Genomic DNA, 16,359 nt, shown 5'->3' on the forward strand with positions numbered 1-16,359 from the left:
ACCGTGCTACAGTTGATACAGTTTCTGTTTGCAACCATAAATTGCCCAGTGGTGCTCAAAACTAATTTCAGAGGTGGACTAATTGTGCCTGCTGGCCTGGTTTGCAGTGCAGCCACAGAGTGTTCACTTCAGCAGCTTCTCAGTTGCTGCTGTCAGTCTGTGAGATATCTAAGCTACGCAGACAAGAAAATGTACTGAAACTTGGTTTCTTCAATGATGCTTGGAGGGCTTCTCATAACTTTATGGACTAACTTCTAACCTTTAAAATTTTGGCGATGTTAATTAGTAAGCTGAGTCCTCCACACTTTCATTTATCTGATACTCTTATCTCAGAATTCGCATTAGCCAGAATTGGATTGTGTCTCCTATGTGCTATGAATCATTTGCTTTAAAAAGGTCCCTGTTAGCTGAAAACCCGGTGGCAAGTCTAGATGGCAGGTCATGTGTTCTGTTTTGATAAACAGGGTTACACTTCACATAGGAATTAATCTTAGTAGGAATTAATAACTGACTCATGTTTCAGTCCTGGATTTAATTTCAGAAATTACAGAAAATCTGAAGACAAACTATGTGCCGCAACTCTTTTGAAATTTGGAAGGGAAAGTGATTAGAAAGAAAAAAGCAGAACCCATCTTCTGCCTAAGTTAGAGCGTAGAAAGAGGACTGGTACATATCAAAGTTAACTCCCACGTGCATGTGCATTCAACTTCCAGTGGATTGTCAAACTGAAAAGTTGAGCTTGGGACACTTAATGCTGTACGAAGGCAGGCTGTTGCTTGGAATGACTGTGATCTGCTCTGGCAGATGCTTCCTTTTCTCTTGTGGCTGAAGAGCAGTCACTTTTCACAGGAAAGGCAGGTTCATCCTTCCCCAACAGCAAGTGTCCAAGCCCCTGCCTGTCCCTCAGGTGAGGGAGCTGCTAATGCTGTTGCCACACACAGATATGTAACACTGACTAACAACACTGAGAAATCACCGTAAGACAAGAACAATATCAGTTTTCAAAAAGAAATTTTAACCAAAAATTAGATTTAATCCATTTGGTCTGACTTCAGGAAAGTAATGGTCTCAGAACATCCTTAACTTTTCAATGGTTTCTTACACTCAGCTAAGCTTATGCTTAAATGCTTTCTTGAACTGAGCGCTAACAAACTTACTCTTTGATCTTAGTGCTAATGATGTTTGGTTTATTTGACTCTAATGTGCCCTCCATTTGAGTACAGTTTGACATGGCAAATGAAATATTTACTGACTCTTGGCACTAGTAGCTTCACCTTTGTGGATTTCCGTAATGTACTATTCTCATTAAAGGTTTATTCTCCATAGGATGCACATGATTAATTTCTAATAGCACTACAAGGAGGCTGGATCATGCTTTCAGAAGAAAGCTTTCTTTTCCAAAAGTGATTTTTGTGGCTTTGTACCCAATCACTGATTGGATTCTTGCATAGAATCTGATACCAGAGACTGGAAAAACAGAAATAGACACTTATAAGTTTCCCAATTGCCTATGTAACACAGTGATGCCAAACAAAGAGTTAAACCAATTCAGTGTGTTTCATTGTTTTCATGGAACAGCATTATTGGAACTCTGTTTGCCTGGATTATAGCTGTAGTTTTATCTCACTGTATGACAATGAAGCCTTTTGAAGGACTGAAGATCACTACATAAGAAATCTGGACTGTGCAGTTCTGGCTGATTGGTACACTCTAATTTATGTGGCAAATCATGCAAAACATGGAAAGACAGGCAAAATAAGAATAGTAGTGTTTTCTTAACTAAATTTTAGATTAAGTAAGATTAAGAGAAAAACATTCTCCAGCTATTCCACCCTATGAGCAGAGCAATGACTAAACCCACTATCTCCTACATAAGACATTCTTTAATATATCCAAGGAATGAGAAATTAGGACTGAAAACGCACTGTCAGTTTCTGTGGATTAAGGTCAAAGCTTGAGAAAGAGAGAGAACAGAGTATTTTCCTTCATAAATTTACCAGACAATTTCAGTTATAATCAGATTAAAGAAACAAAATCAGAAACAAAAAAAGCTCAAAAAGAAAAATGATAATACTTACATTGGTGACATATTCAATATCCTTCCAAATATTACATTCCCTGGGAAAATCTGCCAAATCTAAAAAATTATCCACTATCACTTGGCCAATCAAGTCATGCCTGGAGAATCTGTCAAAGTCATACACAGAGAAATGGAGTTTCCTTGTGTTCAGATCATTGTAGGGGACAGTAAATAAAAAAACTTCATCAAATACTGGATTTAGGGTCTTTCTGTGCACTTTAGTCTGGTGTTTTGTTTTCCTATCAGGAAGCAGATATATCTTCACATATGGATCTGAAGTTCCAGAGAAGTCTTTTGCTGGCAGGTTGATGGCCTTGTGTATCTTCACTATCAGCTGCTCTAAATCACAATCATATTTCAGAATAAAGTTCAGTTTTCCACATGCCTTGCTATTACTTCTTCGGCCATCATCTGTGTCCACTGATCTTTGCTTATAAAGCTCTGGCTTAATGCGGCCAATTCCCGTCAGTTGCTCCTGCTTCTGAACCTGCTGGATGTTGAAGTCAGGGTTGGAGAGGTTGAGCTGTCTTCGGATTGAATTATGCCTTAAGTGAAAATGAAAGAATTTAAATAGATTGTATTGAAGATGACACGAATCTGTGTGCACACAAAAGATCCTGTTCTCATTCGACATGTTTTTGTAATGTACAATGGGGTCAGATTTTTACTCACATAAAGTGATAATGCATGATACCCAACAACCACGAGCTCATCATCAGTATTAGACTGCTAATATCACATAATTTTCTCTTCCTACATTTCAAGCTAGTGGTAGGCACCCACCAAACCTGGCTGGAGAAAGTAACATATGATATGATCAGTTACTATTTTCAAGTGATTCCTTTGGATTAAAGCCTATGAAATGAGTTACATCATGTGATTGGCAGCAGGATCTGCCCTGTTACACCAGCTGAACTTGCTGATTTCTGGTTCTAAGACAAAGCTGGACTAAGGAAGATACTTCCAGACATCTCTGTGTTTTAACTACTTGGTGATCTGGTGATCTCTCTGACTACTTCATTTACAAGTAAGATGTTCTGGGCTGAAATGGTTTGTTGACCACCGCAACAATTGTTTTCTTTTTTTCTCTCATACTTGATGTAATAAGCTTTGTGGTACTTCAGCTGAAAAGCTCCTTTAGTTTCATTACTCCTGGGAGAGAAAGTTGCTCTTAGCTTTGCTCCAGTGAAATTTATTACCTGGAGTCAGTCAGTTACTGTGATTGAAATTTCCACTTCATGAGATGATAACAGAAATCAAATTTGCAAACTCTGTCAGGAGAGTGGGATGTGAAAGTTGGATTAGGTAAAATCCTAATCTTATATGAGTTGGACTGCACTTTTTTGTGTTATTTATATGCATCAGTCAGTGTATTGGAGTAGCATGAGTGGTGGTTGAACATAGAAAGGGCATGTGGAAAATGCTAGTACAGGATTAATCCAAAGCTATTCATGTTGAATGTAATCAGCAATAGTTCCTCTGCTATCATTGTGCATTCATTCCTTGTAGATATGTGTTTATGCATGCTTAAAATAGCAACAGCCTCTTATATACTATCCTATTTTTTTTCTCTTGTTGGATAATAAATACATAATTTTCTAGCTATACATTAGTCATTTCCATGATAAAATATTACCATGTCACAAAAAAAGAGATTTATATTGCTCAACCCTTAAGCTCCTCATAGCAGTGGGAGGTACAGAATATCCTGGGGAGAAATAAAAAGGAGGCCACTGGAGAGACAGCTTAACAAGGATTGTGTAATAGCAGGGGCGGGTGCCTGGGCTCTGGGCCACACAGGGAAGCCACAGCTGGCCACCCAGGTATGCCAGAAAGCAGCAGAGACAAAGGTGAGCAAAAGAAGGATGCAGTACAAGGAAGATCAGCCCCTCCCGCTCACTGAAAGTCTTTTGGAGAAGACCTGGGCAAAAGTAAGGGGCAATGAAAGAGAGGAGTAAAGAGCAAATCCTGTATCAGTGTAGAGGTGGGACCTGGACTGGTCATGCCCTTGTGGACAGAGAGAAGAAGGACCTGCAGAGATTCACAGGGGTGAAGACACTGTCCATGCACTCAGGATGCTGAGGCAAGTTCTTTTACAGATTGGGATTGCTGCTGCTTCTTGTGAGATGACTCTGCTGCAGTGATACTGGGCATCTGTCATTTGATTAAGTACAATTGCTCCCCTGGTGTAGCAGAGAAAGCCTGTCTCTAACTCAATACTTTTACAGTATCGAAGACACACATGAGAGCTCTTGGTGTTAGATGTCAGATATGAATCTTCTGTTGTTAATGAATCTCATGACCTGCTTAATTCCCAGCAGTTTGAAAACAGAGCAGCACCAGCCCTGTGCTGTACTTCTGGGCTGCTGGTCCTTAGCTGGAATTCAAGGTTGTGCGTGGTAGAGTGCAAGCTTCGGTATCCATAATGATGATTTTGACCTCCCCATAGATTCCTACAATATAAGCACAAACCATTCTCATGCTAATCTAAGGAGGAAGGGCACCTGGAGCTTTTGCTGCATAACGTTAATGCTGTGACGGGGAATCCTCAAATTCTGAGACATGTTTTGGACAACTGGCAATTACTGAACTGGCTACTAGCTCCTGTCATCTTGTGCAGGTGTTTCTGCAGGCCAGAGTCTAGCCTAAACTCGCTCTCCCTGATGGCCAGAAAGGAGCCCAGCAAAGAGCAATGGGGCTAGTGCTGTATCTTCTCCAGCTGAAGTGCACCTGCTTTGAGTCAGAAATGTACTGGCTTTTCACAAGCTGATCCTTTTTCTTACTGTGTAAAACATAATCCTTTTACAATATTACCTATGCCTGCACACACTCCCACCCTCTCTTTTTCCTCTTCCCTCCTGTACTGTTCTCCAGTTCCCCTGAACACCTGACTGATTCTTTTTCAGTCACTTCTCTCCCCACAGTCATGACTGTGGCTAAAATATATGATTTTTAACTCCTGCCAAGTGTTTTTTAGCTTGCCCTACTTTTCTTCTTTGGCTGTTTTAAAAATATTTGAGGAGATATTACTGAGTGTTCAACATCAATGCTGTGTGCAAATGAATATGCTTTACAAGCTAAATCTAGGCTGTTCTGGTGCTTTAAGGGACACACAGTGCTTTGTCTTGTCCGGCTTCTGATGGAGAGGCACAAATTAGACAGGAGTTGAGAGGAGAGTGCAATAGTGTTGCGATGCTGTCTTTTCAACCTAAGACATTTGTGCATCTCAAAGAATAACCTTTGTGTAATTTTTTTTAAAAAAGAATGTGGCGTGTGAATTATGCATTTTTAATAGATCAGTGTACTGGATAACCAAGCTGTGCTGTTTTGACTGTATCTCTATTCATTAGTATCAGAGAGAAATTGAAGTTACTGACCGAGCAGAAGAGGTTGGTTCAGTGATCTGACGCTGCATTCGCACATTGTGTACGCAGTTCTCCTTCGTTCCTGCCTGAGCATCTAATGGAATATCAGGGGAGGTGTGGCTGATCTTCATGGAGGACTCCGGATAGGCTGTAGGCTCACCCAGATAATCCTCACTGTAGTCACGGTCATTGGTCTCTGTATCTGTGTAGTTCAGTGATTCTTGTTTGTTGTCTTTGTTCCCAAATGGCAGACCACGCTCTCGCCAAGGGATCCAACAAAGCTTCCAGGACACGAACAGAGACACACCAAACAGAGCAAGACCACAGGCTGTGACAACTAGGGATAGCAAGCTTATTGAGATATCTGCAAACAAGAAAAACACACGCATGTCACATCTTTGTGCTCTTCCAAGCTCTGCATCTCCAAGGCATGCAACATAGGAATCAAACACCTCTGGATTGCAGATCTACAAAAATTAAATTCTGGTCCCTGCAACAGTCATATAATAGAAATATATTGAATTTTCTAATCCTTCTTCCATGCTTCCTCCAAGAAAATAATTTAACTTTATTTGGAATTCCGTATTAAGGCTCATCGTGATATAACATTTTCCCTCCAAAAGCCAGGTGGGATGAAGGGTCATTCTAAATATGAAGAGATGCTCACTTGTTCACTCAGCTTTCTACTGATGCAAGAGTAATGCCTGCAGTACATTTTGTTTGTTCCTCATTTTCATTTTATGTAATGCAGTTTCCTTTATCTCCTTTAACAGATACACTATCTTCTCTTCCAGAGACTTTATTATAGTTACACAACTATGAACATATGCACACAAGCACATACATGGCATGAAATTTTTTTAGGTATTCAACTGAAGTATCTTGTTTCATTACTTTAATTCCCTTCCTTCTAATCATATCTTAGCAAATGTTTTTTTACTATCAATATGTCTTGCAGTTCACTGTTTAGTTTAGGTACCAAATCTCTTAAAACCTGACATTTTAATGGTTTTTTTAACTCCAAAGGCTCTTTTTTTATGTGACCAAGCTGGTATAAAAGGAATGTGAAGATGAGTTTTCTGTTGTTTTCCCCCACATCCCTAGCATTATCCTACGCCATAATCATATCAACACAAGTTACAGCTGGGAGAGGCTTTTTCTCTGTTTTGCGTTGTTTTAAGTTGCACATTGGGAAAATGACTCAGTGGAACAGCTGGTTTTATGGTTACAGTGTTTCTGAAATGAGTTTCTCAGTGGATTACACAATACATCATGCCTTAAACACAATTAGTAAGAACTCTATTTTAGTGCCTGAAATGATAAACACAACCTGATCAAAGCGATTTTTCACATCGCATGTTGGTTCAGCATGTCAGGCGGCATCTCTCTAGCCACCAGCTAGCCTAAATTTTCAAAGGATGGTATGAGGTTGAAATGTACCGCTCCTACTAGGACAATTATTTAAGAATGACAATTCAGATGAAACAGCCTCAGTCAATTTGAAAAAAAAAAGAAAGAAAATAATATTTTTCAAAAAAGTGGAAAAGTCAATACCTTCTGCCCCTGCTGTGAGTCTCATTCTCACTAGCCAGACAGATTAAATTTCTTCAGAGGGGGGAGTGACACTACAATCAGTTTCACACAGGAACTGTCCAGGTTATTTTGTATGCTGAAAACCAATTTCAAACAATTTTCGCCAGCATGGCCCTTTTTGTCCTTCTCCTAGTCACATGAAGACAAAGCTCATTAACAGTGGGGACAGCACAGCAGCTGTCTGGAATTATAGCAAAGAATTTCAGAGCTGAAATTAATTAAAGAAATGCCTCCTGTGCATAAAAGGCAATGAAGGAGAAAGTAGAATGGTGGTTCTTAATATTTTTGGAATATTTGCTGGTAAACAAGTCTGGCAGTGGAGGCAAAGCACAACCTCTCTGATTAAAAAGCAGCGGAACTGGGATGCAGTAGTGAAAGAAGACCTTCAGAATAAAGCAATTTGTCTTGGATTCCCTGGAGGAGAGGGAGAAATACATCAGAGGTCTGCAACAAGGTCACTTTTTCAAAGAACTGATTCAAGTAAATGATCCAGCATTGAAAGACATGAGAAATTGGAAGTTGTCAGAACCAGCCAGAAGATTACAAGGTGAGAACTGGAGACTGCTCAATGCCAGGGATGTGTGAAGATGAGGAACAATTTGAAAGGTTGACCAACAGTCCCCTACCTTGAGGATGACTTTAGCAGAGGATGCAGTCATCTAGAGAACTGACGTCATGAGAAAAAAATACATGAGAGCAAGATGAACTACTTTTCATTTGGAGACTTTGAATGGCTTTACATATACACCTTTGCATTTAATAACACTGAGAACCCTTATCTCACAGCTTACTTTCAAAGAAGCCTGGTAATAAACAGTTTGGGTAACTTGCCAAGTCACAGAATAAGAAGGGATTATTTTTCATCTTCTTGGTTTTACTTCCTTCTGACTCCTTAGGTACCATTTTTGTGTGAATTTTTTCTGTGGATGGAAAAGGGACAGTCATGTATCTGTCTTACTTCTGTGAAAAACAATGGGGCTAAAGAGCAGTGCCCTACACAATTCAATTAATTGCCAGGAATTTTCAGGTACTACACACCTGGCTGGCAGTTTTCAGCAACTGGGCAGATCAGTGTGAGTAGCTGGACTGAGTGCAGTCCTAAGGGAAGAGATTTTTGGCTACATCCTGGAGCTGTTTTTACATTAGCCATTTGTACTGTTACCTACTGTATTTTCTGTATAATTTTTACTCCATCTTTCCAGATGTCTCAGTTTTTCTAAGCCTGTTTATCTGTATCCCCATGTGGCAGCAGTACTCATCTGATGCCAGTGATTTCCTATGCTTTGGAATGAGAGCAAGATAAGTCTTTACTTGTTTGTCCTTACAAAAAAACCAGAACTGCAGCACAGAAAGCGTTCTTCAAAAATCCAGCTGCTTCTCAATTCACTCTGCTTTCACTGGAATTAGTGCAATGTGTTTTCCTGATGTAAGTCTAAACTGCAAATGTGAATCCAAGTGCAGACAGGCACTACAGGCAAGGCTGAGCAGTTTACAGATGGGCATGGACGTTGGGAAGAGTGCAGAATGGTGCTGTTTCAGAAGGAACAGCTTTTTTCAGTAGTGTTGCAACATGTAAATTCATTGTGCGCATTTCGCCACATTTTTGATGATCATCTGGGCTCATTTTTAGCATTTGGCCATCTCCATTTGCGGCTAACTAAGACATATACCCTTGTACCTACTCTGCATTGATAAGAAGCTCTTGATGCTTTGCAAAGGAGAATCTCAACACAAGAAAGGTCCCTTTGCCACAGGTACTTGCCTTTATCTCTCCTGGGACAACCATTGTGCCAGCCAAGTGTCCTGAGGTGTTGATATGAATCCAAGTCAAAATGTCATAACTACAGCTTCTTGATCATGGCTGTAGGGTGACCTGAGCTCCCAAATTCCAGCATGTCAGAATACCTGGACAGTATTATTATAATTATAATAATACCTGGACAGTGTTGATAATGGGTAATGTGTTCCGCACAAAATAAGTCCAAAATTTTTGTTAAAAACACATACTTTTAAAGATTCCATTCAAAGTTCTGACAGTACAAAATTGCAGGAGAGTGACTTATTTTTTTTTTTTTTTCTGATGTAAATGGTTGTGCCTTACCCTCTAAAACTCTGATGTTTATAAAAATTACCAAATATTAAGATGTGAAATAAAGAAATAATAGTGGTGGTTTTGTCTGTTCAAATGTGAAAAAGTAACATTTTTTTTCCTTCTTGTATTTATTAAATTACCATTTGGATTCCTAAATATTACACAAAATCAAATAGCTAAATTAGCCAACAGTGGAAGATATCAACAGCTAAAGCAGATACATGCATGTGTTCAAATATGCAATTGGAGTTACAGAGTCAAAAGTCACAAGCTAAACTATTTGGATCCAACTCCAAAAAATGCAAATAAGAGCAAACTTATGAAGAAAAAACAACCACCTGGAATTTCTGATCAACTGGACATAGACAAGACATTTGATCAAAGGAACTGCTAATCAATAATATAATTATTCATGTAATTGAGTTGTTGATTGCCTGGATGTGATCAGTATTCTATTAAATGAACTACTTTCCCAACAAACTGGCTCTAATCTGGTTTAACTTCAAGCTGAAAGAGTTTTACCAGAAATCACAGAATCATAGAATCATCTCAGTTGGAAGAGACCCTCAGGATCATCCCGTCCGAGCATAACCCAACTCTGGCACTAAACCGTGTCCCTAAGAACCTAATCTATACATCTTTTAAACCCCTCCAGGGATGGTGACTCCACCACTTCCCTGGGCAGACTGTTCCTATGCCCAACAACCCTTTTCATGAATAATTTTTTCCTAATATCCAATCTAAATCTCCCCTGGTGCAATTTGAGGGCATTTCTTCTCGTCCTATCACTTGTTACCTGGGAGAAGAGACCAACACCCTCCATGCTACAACCTCCTTTCAGATAGTTGTAGACAGCGATAAGGTCTCCCCTCAGCCTCCTTTTCTCCAGGCTAAACAGCCCCAGATCCCTCAGCTGCTCCTCATCACACTTGTGCTCCAAACCCTTCTCCAGCTCTGTTCCATTCTCTGAACTCTCTCCAGCACCTCAATGTCTTTCCTGTGGTGAGGGGCCCAAAACTGAGCACAGGATTCGAGCTGTGGCCTCACAAGTGCTGAGTACAGGGGGAATGATCACTGCCCTGGTCCTGCTGGCCAGACTATTCCTGATACAAGCCAGGATGCTGTTGGCCTTTTTGGCCATGTGGGCACACTGCTCGCTCATGTTCAGCTGCTGTCAATCAACATCCCCATATCTTTTTCCACTAGGCAGCTTTCCATCCAGTCTTCCCCCAACCTGTAGTGCTGCCTGGGTTGTTGTGACCCAAGGGCAGGAGCCAGCACTTGGCCTTGTTGAACCTCATACAATTGGCCTCAGCTGATCAGTCCAGCCAGTCCAGATCCCTCTGTAGAACCTTCCTGCCCTCCAGCAGGCCAGCACTCCCAACCAACTTGGTGTCACCTGCAAACTTACTGAGGGTGCAATTGATCCCCTCATCCAAATCATTGATAAGGATATTAAACAGAACTGGCCTCAATACTGAGCCCTGGGGAACACCACTGGTGATCAGCCACCAACTGGAGGTTTCACCCCACATCCACCAGAGGGTGGAGATTCTCCTTAGCCCTCCTTTTGTTGCTCATGTGTTTACAGAAGCATTTTTTGTTCCCTTTACAGCAGTAACCAGGCTCAGCTCTAGCTAGCTCTTCCTAACTGGAAGAGTTCTTTCAACAAGTTCTTATCGAAATAAAACAAGCTTTCTTCTCTATGCTTATTTATGTTTCTCTTTTTATTAAAATGAGTATTCAGATATTCCAGATATTCCAGCACTATTGTAATATACACATTGATCTATTAAGTGAGTTTTGGCTAGCAAGAAGTGAAATAAATCTTAGTAATTTAAGATCTTGCAATAAAGATATTTTTAGTGCAAGACAAGTAATCTTTTCTGATTTAAATCCCAACAAATTTCAAAAAGCATTCAATTTAACATTGCAGTCAAACAGAAAATGGTAAAATTAACTTGTTCTGAATAATCATGTTACTAAACGTTAGGATATATTGGGACATAAAAGTCAATCTTAGTGAATATTATTCAGACCAAATTCAATGGTAATTTCAAGCTGTTATTTGCAGAGGGAGAAATGTTCCTCCTTTTATTAAGTACTTGTTGCTTAGTGGAAGATTTCAAGGAACATGAAGTAGTTAGACATCTAACTTCTTGAAAAACAATGGAAATAGCGGTGCCTGTAGCTTAAATCCTAGCTGTTTTGAAAATCGAAATTGTCTTTCTTCCATGCAAATAGATGTGCAGAGGCTTAGCCATCATTCAGCTCACTAATCATACTGTAAGAACAACTTTTTTTAAAAACCTAGAAGTCTAAGACCCTAACTTTTCCAGAGGAGGAGTGTTGTTTGGGTGAAGTATCTGAAGTACTCTGTGAAGCAGTTTTCACCTGATATTGCAGTGTAGTTTCATTCGTGCTTCACAGGTTTTTCTTAATTAACATAGCTGGCACTGTTTCAGGATGAAAGGTGTCTCTTTGCAAAGACTTACGAGACAAAGGAATAATTCTCAGTGAATATATTCTTCTCTGAAATATCCCTGAACAGAGTTAATTATCTTTAATACTGTGTTTAGAAACCTCCTGGGAAATTCTTTAAAGTAAGGCAGCTGGAAACCAAGAGAGTGAATCTCAGATTATAGTAATATTATTACACATACATGCTCCAACTCTCATCTGTGTGACTTTGAAATTTATGAATGTGGACCAACAAAAGAGGCCTAAGTAAGATCAGGGGCAGGGTTTCATATAGTAATAACATCTTCCACGATCTAAAAATGTATTTGTAACTGGCCTTTACTGGTATTTGAGGCTAATATTAGCTGTTAGTGACTTTTTTCCTATAAGTTATGTGCTCTACATCTTACAGTGCATATAAAGCTCTTGTGTTGTTTAAGACAACGTTCTAATCCTCTGAGTGACTTGCATATTTTTTTATTCCTAAATGGTGCTACAAATTCTAGTTTACCAATTTGTGCTTTCTCTTCATCCACTTTACTTGGGTTATAAATTTTTGTAATGTTTTTTTCCAGTTATTGCTTAAAATCAATGAAGTTTCATAAATGAACCAGACAAATGAAATGTAACCCTAGGACATCGCCAAGGTAATTATCATTTGGTTTAAGTGTACATAATTTCCATAGCAAAAATTCAACATGAAATCAGAATGACTAAATGGCCATAGAAAATACACCAAAAAAGTGCATGAGCAATAGAGACTTGGTTGTTCAGAGTATTCTTCCAGCAGCGATTACTGTAATATAATTCAAAACTGGCACAAGACTGACAAAATAGTTTATTGGTAAGATCACAACATTAGAGCTTTAAGCAAAAAAAAACTTAAAGCAAATTGTTCATGGATATTCATAAACAGGAAAAAATGGACTCCAAACATAATGTATTATTCTTTTATTTTGTAGCAGCAGAAAGATTTTAGTTTTTCTTACTGACAAGAAAGCTTACGTAAGCAGAATTTTTTTGTTTGTAACTCAGGTAAGCGAACTTGCTTTTGAGATAGTGTATTAATTGCAATCCAAATTGTATGTGAGCATGACACTCAAATGTTTGCTGAAGAAAACTGATCAGTCTCCATGATAAAGCCTAACTTCTGTAATCCAGTAAGTTAAACTTGTTCTTAAAAGAATTTCTTTTTGTCTGAACATCTCTTTCCTCTTAAAATATTTAATCTGCATTAATGCAAATTTCCTTGACAGCTTAGCTGACATACAATACTCTGCTATACTCTGTAAGTGACAAAAAATTTCTTTACTAATCAGACAGCTGGCTGAATGAGCAATGATTCCTAAAGGCACTGTTGAGATGAGTCATATGTTTGAGGGCTTGTGTTTTTCCTTCTGACATCTTGCAGTAGTATCTACTGACAAAGAATTAAGGTGTTCCACTTGTGCAAACTGAAGCTTCTGTTTCACAAGAAACATGGATACAAACAAGGCATAGTCAAAAATAAAATTTTACATGACTCCATGTACACAACTGTACCAAGTTTTATCCAGGTTTCCATGCCTCAGACTTGGTTCTTTTTGGTTCGTACCATATTCTCTTTGAATACGTGCTTTGCACAACTGATAAAATATGCAAAATTATTGTATATATTTGGTCTTGTAATATCCAATGAAAAAGATATAGTATAATCTGGGAAAAAAAAAACAAAACAAAACATAAATAATAACATAACAGAAGATAGAACACCAGTTGTAGAGATACCATGCCAGATTGTCAAGTACATTACGTGTAGCGTGACATGGAGATGGTTTAAGCCCTATTGCATCCTGTTAGGCAGAATCAGGATGCTACATTTGCAAGATCCAAAATGTAGCTGGAGGGAATGAATACGAAATTTTCTAAAAACCATTTGGCATTTGAGACATGGTTGTAGCTTGTTAGTTGAAAGGGGAAGTTAGTGATATGCTGAGTGAGAAAGAAATTTTTGAGGAATACATTTATACGGTGAATTCTCATGACCCTCAGGCCTGGTAGGTCCTTCATAGTGCAAAAACTGAGTAGCTGTGCTTTGTATAGAGTTACAGTTCTGTGACTGTGGTCAAGAGCTGTAATGCATATTTCCACCCATCCACTTTCTCTGCTGCTTCTTGGGATAAGTTAAATAGCATCAGATTAATTATTTGATTGGAATAAATAATATGATACACTTAAGACTTGTAGGATCATTCACAAAGTTAACTGAGTTGCTAATTAATAACTTGAAAATGTATAGCCAGTGTTTTCTTAGGGGATGCAAAACAGTAGTTCACAGGGTTATTGAAGAATTAAACTTCTCATCTGGTGTAGAAAGTGACTAGTCACTTTTGGCAAATACTGTGCATATTCCTTCACTGGCAGAATGAAAGGTTTCATAGAAAAATGAATGATGAAGAATGAATAATGAACACACATGCTTTCTTGCAGAAATTTTTGGATAAATTGTGTGTTGAAAAGTATGAAACTTTTGAAATTTGTGAACATTTTTATGAACAAGTCATCAGAGCAAACATTAATCTTAAATGTTATTGCCCCATGAATAACAATGAAGAGAAATTGCCATTTATTTCTGCAATATATAGCCAGTAGCAGGAAGTCCCCAGGTTACGGAAGAAGAGCAAACAGCTTATTTGAACCAAGCCAGTAAGCTTGAAATTCCATTATAGTCCTTGAAAGCCCAGTAAGTTGCAATAAATACTAAAGAAGCATTTGAGAGCACTAAAAGAAATGACGCAGAAGAATTTTGTTTCCCACTTGTATAAAACTGTACAGTAATATTGTACCACAGTGCTCAAAACAGTAGTTACGGAGGAATGTTATAAAAAATAATAAGGAAGTAGCAGAATTTTCTGCAAATTTTTAACAAATTCCTTTTAATTTTGATCCCCTTTGGGGCACAATATTTCCAGGGGAAAAATAAGAAAAAATGTACTTACTCAAATGTTCTACTAAATGACATTATTTTGGTGGTAAAATTTGTGGAATTAAATGAATTCAAAGGATGATGGGAGATGTAAACAGACCACTAAAGGGTTTAAAGGTCTGCCTGACCTTTAGCAAAGTTTAAGTTTCGCATTCATATCTAAAGATATGCATATGTGACTATATATACATACACGCACATCTATAATATGATGAATACGATGTTACATGATGAAGAAATATTTTCGCCGAACTAGCCATAATGATTAATAGTTGTGTTGCTCATGTATTAAAGTTCTAGGACAAATCCGTTTAACATCTTTTTCTCTCAAATTTCCATTTTCTTTTCTATTGGAAGGACTGAATGTCATTCACCCATTGACTACTTGTCCCTTCAATATTCTTACACCCAGTGGAAACCATTAGCCTTTCTATTTTTGAACCCTACTTACTTCTCTCTCTCTCTTTTTATTTTTTTCCCCAGGAAATAAATATGTAAGAAATAAGAAGACAGTATTACTCTTCTGGGCAATTTATGCAGAATAAAACTGCAAGCTTCTCTTTAAAGTCAAATTGCTTGGAGTGGAAATGAGGTCAATTATTTCATTAGCTTCCTTTTCAGAATCAACTACTCCGAGCCTGTATTATGGGAGTTTGGCACGTCTCAGTGGTTCAATATTTACCATCCTTGCTTTACATTGAAGGAAGTGCCAAAATTCATTTGCTTTTTGTACACTGGCAGATCATAAAAAGGTTGCAACAAGTGTTGAAACCTCATGAGGGACTTCAGGAAAGTTGCCTTCATAAACTGATATGGATAAAGAGGAAATTTATCACTTATCTTGACCTTCATGAACTTAATGACATGTTTGTATCTGTTTTTCAGTTTGGCTGGTTTTGTGTGTTTGTTTGTTTGTTGTTTTTCCCGAATGACTGCACTCTCATTCCTGCATAATATCTCGACTAGAAAGATAGTTTACAATATTCTCAGACTGCTCTGGCTATGACTTCTCCATGTTAACTGATTGTCCTGGACTCGTTACACATCATTCTTCCCGAAAAGTAAACCATCACAAATCACCATCCGCTTAAACTGATTCAATAGTCTGATTTTTCTTTTAGGAGGGAGCTGTCGGCATAAAGGGAAATAAAGGAAGGTTTGAATGCATTTATCCTTCTCAGATGAAGAGCCAGATGTGCTGTAATGCTCACATTGACTTTTTTAAAAAAAGTATTACAGAAAATGAACCATGGTGAATGTATTATGTGCCTGTTGTTCTTTGTGAATTTGGGGTTCTCATTTTATAAAATGAAGCTTTTTGGCTTGGTCCATATGTATTATGTGTGTGTGATAAGAAGTCTTACTGACAGAGATATTTACTACTAGAAAAGATAATGAATTAGTAATTTACAGTCAGATCAAGCTTACTATGAATTTACTATCAGACAAAATATATGGAATATACTTCTTTCCCATGCACACTCTCTTCATTTCCAGATAGCAAAAGAAGCAAGTTTAAGGCTTCTGCAGACTGTTACTAGTGGGTAATTCTGTAAATCCTGGCTGTCAACAATACTATCTAAGAGAAAATTGTAGAACAGATATGAAAACAATGAAACTAGGAACAGAAAATAAAGAGAAATCTAAAGTGAAACAGCTTAAAAATGTAACAGCTAAAGAATAGAACTGAGGAACAGATTTGATAAATATTATCATTCAGAATGCTCTTCTGCTTTTTTGTTTCTAGGAAGCAATTATTTTAAAGCTGAGGTGCTTTTGGAAGCCTTTCTTATTTTGGCAAATC

At 38.2% G+C, this 16,359-nt stretch overlaps 1 protein-coding gene across 1 annotated transcript in view; it reads right to left on the bottom strand.

Moving 5' to 3' along the window:
* SYT9 (synaptotagmin 9) overlaps positions 1 to 16,359 on the bottom strand; it is a gene marked incomplete at its 3' end in the record, with an annotated part of 66,093 nt that overhangs the window by 26,639 nt on the left and 23,095 nt on the right. The window contains exons 2-3 of the mRNA XM_080345856.1: positions 5,458 to 5,809; positions 2,079 to 2,625 (exon numbers count right to left, since the gene is read on the bottom strand). Coding sequence (XP_080201982.1) covers positions 2,079 to 2,625; positions 5,458 to 5,809 — 899 coding nt within the window. The remainder of the gene's footprint in view (positions 1 to 2,078; positions 2,626 to 5,457; positions 5,810 to 16,359) is intronic.

Source organism: Nesoenas mayeri, assembly GCF_963082525.1.
Source record: "Nesoenas mayeri genome assembly, chromosome: 5".
Taxonomy (NCBI): Eukaryota; Metazoa; Chordata; class Aves; order Columbiformes; family Columbidae; genus Nesoenas; species Nesoenas mayeri.